Below are 9184 nucleotides of genomic sequence, written 5' to 3' on the forward strand. Positions count from 1 at the left end.
AATCGAAACGAAAGCGGGGGTCGGTAACGTTACCTTGGTGGTATGAGCCATGGGAAGCTCCTACCAGACATGTCCATGCTAGGTTCGGGTCTGACATTTGCAATGAGGTCGGTGTAACCTGCATAAGTGTTGCTATTTTTGTTTTTGTCTCTTGGTGGTGATCCAAGAGCTTCCCCCTGAAAGGGGGCTCTGCAGGTGGACCCCTCCAAACTTCTTTCGGGAAGGTGGGAGCTAAGGCTAGTAATGTGAGGAACCGTGAATGCAATTATGCTAGTGAACAAATAACACTGTAGCCGTCGGGCGTAGGGTCTGGTGGTTCGTCCAGTTGTATTCATCATTCTATTCCCACACGCCGTGCTTCCGGTTTCTCAAACGTAAGGAGGGGTCGGGCTAAGAGGGTGTTTAAACAAACAGGCGCCCTCGGCAGCCCCCGAGCGATGTATGTGCCCCTGCCATTACTGGGGTCAGAGGCTCAGTAAAGAATTTAACACTCAAAGTAAGTAAATAGGGGTGCTTATCTTTCAATTGGTCATTCATTCGTTGCTTTGCCTAGGCCGCCCGATCGACCTAGGAGGCCCATTAGGCTCCCCCTGGAGGGAGGTTCCATTGTTGGGTCGTTCCGTGGTCCTGCCTAGGGAAGCGGAGAGTCGCCTATAGGTGAGTGTGCCCTAGTTCTCACGCCCGGGGCGCATTAGTGGCAGGCCATGCCTAGGTGACGTTCTGACTTACCAGGTGGCGTCTCGTCGACCAGAGCGCGTCCCGTCGTTTTCGGCGCATCCCCTCAGATTTATGTCAGCATTGATTTGGCATTTGCATTGAATAGGGGAAGGTAGAGAGTTTTTCATCCGAACCTTTCGCCTTTCCTTAGCTGCTAAGCCCCCTCTTTAAATAGGGAGGGAAGAGTTCTTGTCCCACCTCCCCGCTAGCCTCTGAGCCACCACCTCTTCTCCTTCCTTTTCACCGAATGCATCAGCTCCTAAGTAAGAGAGGGTAATGCCAGGGAGAGAAGAACTCATAGATCTACTCATGAATCTAGAGTGCGATGTCGAGCTAGAGGTCATCCAACATAGATGAGATGGCGTGGTTCACCTGTGCTGAGGAGGGGTCGCCGCTGCCAAAGGAGCAAGGGCGCCAGAGGGCGCTGAGCGTTGTCGATTTTGTCATCGTTGGTTGCGGCCTTCCTTCAGCGGGAGGCACTTCCTGCCCTAACGCCATTGTCAGGGTCACGGCCGATGATGATGGCATAGTCCCTGGGCGTCCCGGTGGAGGTGCCATTGTCGGGGTCACGGCTGATGACGATGGCATAGTCCTTGGGCGTCCCGGCAGAGGTGCCATTGTCGGGGTTGCGATCGATGGAGAGCTTGGCGCGGCGACCGCAGTAGTACTTGTAGTAAAGCTAAGCAGAGACTATAATTGAATAAGTTTGGGAAAGCTCCCGAGTGAACAGTCCTTTGAATTTTAGGAGTACATTAGTCCTTTGCAAGATGAAATCACTTTGTAAGTGGTGAATTTGTGCAAAAATGAACAAATTTTCATCTTTTGTTACGGCAAACAACTTTTCAGCTCGGCCTGGGCGTTCGGTTAACCGATCGGTTTTGGTTCAGTTCTTCAGTTTATGACACAAATTCGGTTCTCTACAAATAGGAACCGATCAGTTCTTCGCAAATCTTGTAACAAAGCAAAATCGGTTTTGGTTAGTTCGGTTCTGTTCCGGTTCCGACCGAACTAATCAAGGATTTACACAAGTAGCAAAAAAAGAATAGGAAAAATAGGAAAAAAGATTTTTAAAAAAGCACAATGCCGAGATTTAAAAAAATGTGAGGGTGTGAGGCTGTGAGGGGGTGTCATCCACCTTTTATATCTTGGGTGAAGTTGGTATTAGGCCTAGGTTGTAAGGTTTATTAGGTTTGTTTGTGAATTTTGGTTCCTTCGGTTATTTCGGTTAACCGAGCCCAGGAACCGAAATTTGATCGGTTAATTCGGTTCCTAAGAACTGAGAACCAAACAGCTAACCAAAATTTTTGGTTCCGGTTCTTTCGGTTTCGGTTTGGTTCTCGGTTCTAGGTTATTTTTGCCTAGCCTTATTTTTAGCTTCCTCTTTTTGTAGAAGAGGTTTCGATCCCCTTCGACCCTTCCCATGGCTCATGTTGCAAAAAACTAGGAGTGCGGGTGAATTAGTTCTGATTACGCTGGTGAGCAAAGAGGTCGTAGCTGCTGGGGCATGGGTCTCCCACAGTCCTACCAGTTGTACTCAAAATTTGTTCCCGAAATCTTAGTCCTTAGGACTTGTTATGAGAAGAAACAGAAAACTTAGAGAAAGTTTGCAAAGGTAACACATGAAGTGTTAGTGAGATAAACGTACTTGTATTATTTGTATCAGCCCCCGAGTGAGGTCTGGCCCCTTGCGATTTGCAGGGGTCGGATGTCACTAAAGATCAGGGATTTGTAAAGACAAAAACTGATAAGAAAAAACATGTGTTTATTTAAGGGTAAAAACAACGTAGCTGCTCAATGTTCCAGGCGTTAGTGAAGACCTCACCGTTGATGGTTTTCAACTTGTAGGCGCCTAGGCGGAGTACTTCCGCAATGATGTATGGCCCCTCCTAGGGCGGGGAGAGCTTATGGCGGTCCTTGTTGCTCTGCACGAGGCGGAGGACGAGGTCCCCGATGTTGAAGGCTTGGTCCCGCACCCGTCGGCTGTGGTACCATCGCAACGCCTGCTGGTACTTGGCCGAACGAAGGAGGGTGATGTCGCGGGCTTTGTCTAGCTGGTCCATGGCATCTTGGTGGGACGCCTCGGCCCCCTGTTCATCATATACTCTGATTCTTGGTGCTCCATAGTCAAGGTCCATTGGGAGAATGGCCTCGGAGCCGTAGACCATGAAGAAAGGCATGTAGCCGGCAGCCCGGCTAGGAGTTGTCCTTAGGCTCCAGAGCACCGCCGAGAGCTCGGTGAGCCAGCGCGCGCCTAAAAGGTCCTTGTTTGGTTTTGGTAATTGAGTGACAACTCAGGTGGACTAATTGTGTTTATGTGAGATACACAGGTAATTAGTCCACAGGTACATGTGTGTGAGCAACATATGCCATGAAGGTGAAAATGGCTTGGAGATGTTGCAAAGCTCACACATGTGATGATGAAGGAGCTTATTGTACATGAGACATGACATTGAGTCATGTGATCAAGGTGGAGAAGATCAAGACAAGACTTGGCTTGATGGACCAGTTGCAAGCATGAAGGGCAAGTAGAAGGCTTTGGAGTGATGGACCGCGCGGCGGTGAAGCTTGAGCAAGACTTGGCGCCGATGGACGAAGGCAACGGTGAAAAGTAAGTGAGGTCAAGATCGATGAACCAACAAGATCACGTGGTGATATGAAGTGGTTCATATCATTGATGATCATGTTGGTGCATGTGTTGCATCAACATTGGAGGAGATAGAATGGAATGCGCAAGGCAAAGGTATAACCTAGGGCATTTCATTTCACCGGTCATAGGTGTGTAGAGAAGTTGATGACCAGGTTTAGAATAGATGGCCGTACTATCAAGAGGGGCAAACTTGTTTACATATCGGTCATCTAGTGCCACTCGAGTGATCTAACTTTGCATCATCGCTAGGATTGAGTGGCGTGGCAAGTTGAGTGGCTAACCCTATGGGAAATGATTGTGAAAAACTAACACACATACACATGGTGGTGTATACTTGGTGGTGTTGGCACATTTACAAAGGAGATGAAGTTGGAGTTGATGTGGATCAACTTGGTGAAGAAAAGGAGTGAGTCGCGCTGGTTAGAGAGTGACCGGACGTGTCCAGTATAGCGACCGGACACGTCCGGTATTAATAGGCGAACTCAGCGACCGGACGCGTCCGGTCGCCACACCAGACGTGTTCGATGTGAATCTACATGGTCGGCATTCTGTGAACGGTTGACCAGATGCTGGCAGTGTCCGATCAGGGGTGACCGGACACATCTAGTCAGACCTGGGTGCTTACTGGACTCGACCGAATGTAGGGCCTCAGCGTCCGGTCATGTCTACTTCTACGTCCGGTGTGAGCGTCCGATCAAACATGTCAGAGAGCCGTTGTGGCAATGGCTAGTTTGAATGGGACACATGGCGGTCTGTGAGCGACTGGACATGTCTGGTATAGCGACCAGACACATCCGGTATGCACGTCCGGTGCGTCCGGTGCTGCATCAGGTGCTGTGTCCGGTCAGCCCGAAAAACGCCCAGTGAAGGGGTAACGGCTAGTTTAGCCCTTGGGGCTATAAATAGAAGTGGCCCTCAGCCATGGCTGGTGCTGAGCACCTTGGGGGACTTTGTGTCCATGCTTGAGAGTGCTTAGGAGCCCTCCATCTCACACATACTTGATAGTGATCATTCGATTGTGTGAGCGAGCGATTCTAGTGCGATTACATCGTGAGGTTGCATTGAGTGGCACTAGGTGATCGAGTTGCAAGCCAGTGGTGCTTGTTATTCTTGGAGGTTGCCACCTCCTATATGGCTTGGTGGTGGTCTCTGTTGAAGCGCGCAAGAAGCTTGTGCGTCGCTCTGAAGAAGTGCTTGTGAGGGGTACCTGTGCTCGCCCCGCGGGAGTCACGAAGAGCAACTTTAGTAAAGCGTGTCATTGAGCTACCCTCACTCAAGGGGTAGGTTCTTGCGGCGCCCGACGTGCAGGCTTAGCGGGTGATGCTAATTAGCTGCCGAACCACCAAGTGAGCGGTCGACACAATGAAGACTAGCGTGTTGGCAAACACGTGAACCTCAGGAGAAAAATCATCGTGTCAACCTTGTTCTTCCTGCTGGTTTGCATCCCTATTACACAAGCTTGCCATTACTTTTATACATATTAAGCTTGTGTAGTTGCTCTTGTAATTAGATAGCTTGAGTAGCTTGCTAATTACCTTCTTGCTTGTGTAGCATAGAAGTAGCTCCCTTGCGTGGCTAATTTGGTTTGTGTAACCTTGTTAGTCACTTTGCTTAGTTTGTGTAGCTAAGTATTTGCGCTCTCTAATTCGACATTGGTTGCCTTGTTATTGAGCATTGTTAGTGAGCTTAGTTGGCTTTGTGCTTTTGCTTACTAGCATATGTAGGAGCTCCCTTGTTGCTTAAAGTACTAGTGGCATAGGTTTGTGTGACCTTGCTTCTAGAATTGGTTAGGAGAGCTCTAGCTAGCCCGGCACCTTTATTGCTTGATTAGTATCTTTGCAAGGTGCTTGTGAACATAGATAGAGGGGTGTAGTCTTGGCTAGACCGATAGTTTTAATTCTGCACTTGTTTCGGTTAGCCAACGCGATTAAGTTTTAAAAAGGGCTATTCACCCCCCTCTAGTTGCCATCTTGACCCTTCAGCGCTGAACTTGTTCAATCGGTTGAAGATCCTAGGTTTAAGGCCTTGCAGAAGAATGCCGTTTGCATGCTCGACCTACCCCTTCGTCTAGGGGTGCGCAATGGCTGCCCAATCGATCCGGATGTGTTGTTCATCGTAGAATTGAATGAATTTCCTGCCGGTGAACTACGTGCCGTTGTCTGTGATGATGGAGTTTGGTACTCCAAAGCGATGGATGATGTCGAGGAAGAACAACACAGCTTGCTCGGATTTGATCGTGGAGATCGGTCGAGCTTCGATCCATTTCGTAAACTTGTCAATGGTGACAAGTAGGTGGGTGAAGCCCTGGGCGCCTTTTTGAGTGGCCCAAACTTGTCAAGCCCCCAGACCATGAAGGGCCACGTGATGGGGATCATCTGGAGCGCCTAGGCTGGGAGGTGAATCTGCCAAGCGTAATACTGACACCTCTCGTAGGTGCATACAATTTGCTCGGCGTCTGCTACTATGGTGGGCCAGTAGAAGCCCTATCGGAATTGTTTCCATCCAAGGTCCTCAGCGTGGCATGGTGACCGCAAACCCTACCGTGGATGTCGCTCAGCAGGAGTCTTCCCTATTCGCTGGGGATGCAGAGCTGTAGGATCCCAACGTGGCTCCATTTGTAGAGTTTGCCTTCTACAAGAACGAAGGACTTGGCACGACATGCGAGGCATCGGGCTTCTGTCTTGTCTGCCGATAGTGTGTTGTGGAGGAGGTAGTCAAGGTAAAGCATTCTCCAGCCGTTGAGAAGGTCAGGCTCTACTGCTGGATCCTCTTCAAGCTCCATGACCTCGGGGTCGGGCGGAGCAGTCGGTGGGTTGGCCCCGGGGGCTAGATCAGATGGGCCATCGGTGGCCCATTCCAACCCTTCGTAGCGCACCAAGGGCTTATGTTGATCACTGGCGAAGACACCCATTGATACTGGATCTTGGCAGGATGCTGCTTTTGCAAGTGCGTTGGTCGCTTTGTTAAGGCGCCTTGGGATGTGATTGAGTTCGAGGCCGTCGAATCTATCCTCCAGCCATCGGACTTCTTGGCAGTACACCACCATCTTGGTGTCGTGGCAGCTTGACTCCTTCATGACCTAGTCGACAACTAGCTAGGACTCGCCCCTGATGTCGAGGTGTCGGATGCCTAGCTCGATGGCGATTCATAGGCCGTTGATGAGCGCTTCGTATTCGGTGATATTGTTTGATGAGGGGAAATGGAGCCGAACCATGTACCTCATGCGGACCCCGAGGGGTGATACGAAGACTAGTCCTGCGCTGGTGCCCTTTTTCATCAGCGATCCATCAAAGTACATTGTCTAGTACTCTTGATCAACGACTGCTGGTGGCATCTGGACCTCGGTCCACTCCGTGATGAAGTCAGCTAGCACCTGGGATTTGATCGCCATTTAGGGGGCATAAGTAATGCCTTGATCCATCAGCTCGAGTGCCCACTTTGCGGTTCTTCCTATGGCGTCCTGGCTATGGATTATTTTGTTGAGGGGGAATGACGTCACGACTGTCATAGGGTGTGACTCGAATTAGTGGCTTAGCTTCCTCTTGGTGATGAGGACGGTGTAGAGGAGTTTCTGGATTTGGGAGTAGCGGGTTTTGGAGTCAGATAATACCGTGCTGATGAAATACACAGGGCGCTAGACCTTGAAGGCGTGCCCCTCTTCTTCCTGCTCTACTACTAATGCGGCTCTAACCACTTGCGTGGTGGCCGCTATGTATAGCAGGAGGGATTCTCCATTGCTTGCAGGAACCAGGACCGGGGGTTTTGTTAGAAGTAGCTTGACCATGTCAAGCACCTCCTGGGCCTCGGCTGTCCACTCGAAGTGGTCAGCTTTCTTTAGGAGTTGATAAAGGGGGAGTCCTCATTTTCGAGGTGCAAAATGAATCGGCTGAGGGCGGTGAGGCACCCTGTGATCCGCTGAACCCCCTTTATGTTCTGGATCAGGCCCATCCTTGTGATGGCTGAGATTTTCTCTAGGTTGGCTTCGATGCCGCGCTCAGAGACAATGAAGCCGAGCAGCATGCCCCTCGGGACCCCAAAGACACATTTTTAGGATTGAGTTTGATGCCATTTGCCTGGAGTTTCTCAAAGGTTTGTTCAAGGTCGACGATAAGGCGATCAGCCCGTTTGGACTTAACTATGATGTCGTCGACATAGGCCTCAATGGTCCACCCAATGAGGTCCCCGAAGCAGTTGAGCATACAGCGCTGGTAAGTTGCCCCAGCGTTCTTCAGACCGAATGGCATTGAAATGTAGCAGAACGATCTGAAGGGGGTGATAAAAGACATCGTGAGCTGGTCAGACTCTTTCATCGCGATCTGGTGGTAGCCGGAGTATGTGTCAAGGAAGCAGAGGGTTTTGCACCCTGAGGTACAATCAACTATTTGGTCTATGCGTGGTAAAGGAAATGGGTCTTTTGGGCATGCCTTGTTGAGCTGATTCGAACGATCTGGATGACCTCTTTGCATTGGGTGCTTCTTCAATGACCTCCTCCCTGAGGATGGTGAGCTCTTCGGAGGTGATGACTGCTGTGGCGTGGCCGCAGCATTCGACTTCGCACTCGTAAGCGTGGCAGAAGGAGGTGCCAACGGTGATGACCCCATGGGGACCCGGCATCTTTAGCTTGAGGTATGTATAGTTGGGGATAGCCATGAACTTCACGTAACATGGTCGTCCCAGGATGGCGTGGAAGGTTTCAAGGAACCCTACCACATCAAAGGTGAGGGTCTCAGTCCTGTAATTGGACTAATCCCTGAAAGTGATGGGTAGATCAATCTATCCTAGTGGTATGGCCTGTCTACCAGGCACGATGCCCTAGAAAGGCGCTCGAATGGGGCGAAGGTTCGTTCGGTCGACGCCCATCTCGTCGAGAGTCTTGGCGTACATGATGTTGAGGCCGCTGCCTCCATCCATTAGTACTTTCATGAGTCACTTTGGGCCGATCATCAGATTGACAACAAGCGGGTACCTTCCTAGGTGTGGGACGGCATCTAGATGGTCAGTTCGGTTGAAGGTTATGGCAGATTCTGGCCACCGGAGGAAGGCAGGCGTGGCTGGTCCTGCCGTATAGACCTCGCGGCGCGCGACCTTCTGGCGGCGTTTGGAGTCGTAGGCCACTAATCCTCCGAAGATCATGAGGGCGTCATTCGGTGTTGGAAAGGATCCATCCTTCTCCTTGGCGTCATCTGTGGTGGGGGCAGGTTCCTTCCCCTGCTCCCCTTTATTGAGGCCTCCGGACAAGTATTTGCGCATGAGGCCACAATCCTTGTATAGATGCTTGGCCGGGAAAGCATGGTTTGGGCATGGCCCCTCGAGCATTTTCTCAAAGTGGTTCGGAGTGCCCTCCATAGGCTTCTAGCCACCCTTGCGATCGGCAGCGGCCACGAGCGAGTTGTCATGCCGTTGCTTCTTATTCTTTCTTTTGGTGGGGCGGTTGGAGGCGCCTTCGCCAGCGTCCTCGTCCTGCCTCGCCTTACTGTCGGAATGGTCGAAGATGGCTCGGACCGCCTCCTCTCCTGAGGCATGGCTGGTGGCAATGTCTAGGAGTTTCTTGGTGGTCCACGGGCCCCGACACCCTAGCTTGTGAACCAAAGACTCACAGGTTGTCCCAAATAGGAAGGCTCCTATCATGTCGGCGTCAGCAACATTAGGGAGCTCATTGCACTATCGGGAGAAGCACCGGATGCACCCACGGAGGGTTTCATCAACCTTCTGGCAGCAGTTCTTGAGCTCCCATGGATTTCTAGGGCGTTTGTATGTGCCCTAGAAGTTCCCCACAAAGATCTCCATCAGATCCGCCCAACTTTGAATGGCGTTGGACGG

The 9184-nt window shown here is 50.9% G+C and overlaps 1 protein-coding gene across 1 annotated transcript; it reads right to left on the minus strand.

The window, feature by feature from the left end:
* Positions 1-5933: 5933 nt before the first annotated feature.
* On the minus strand, positions 5934-6440 carry LOC136544116 (uncharacterized). The gene has a single exon (XM_066536383.1). The coding sequence runs from the start codon at positions 6438-6440 to the stop codon at positions 5934-5936; it is 507 nt and encodes a 168-aa protein (XP_066392480.1).
* Between the last annotated feature and the right edge of the window lie 2744 nt (positions 6441-9184).

Source organism: Miscanthus floridulus, chromosome 3 (genome assembly GCF_019320115.1).
Source record: "Miscanthus floridulus cultivar M001 chromosome 3, ASM1932011v1, whole genome shotgun sequence".
Taxonomy (NCBI): Eukaryota; Viridiplantae; Streptophyta; class Magnoliopsida; order Poales; family Poaceae; genus Miscanthus; species Miscanthus floridulus.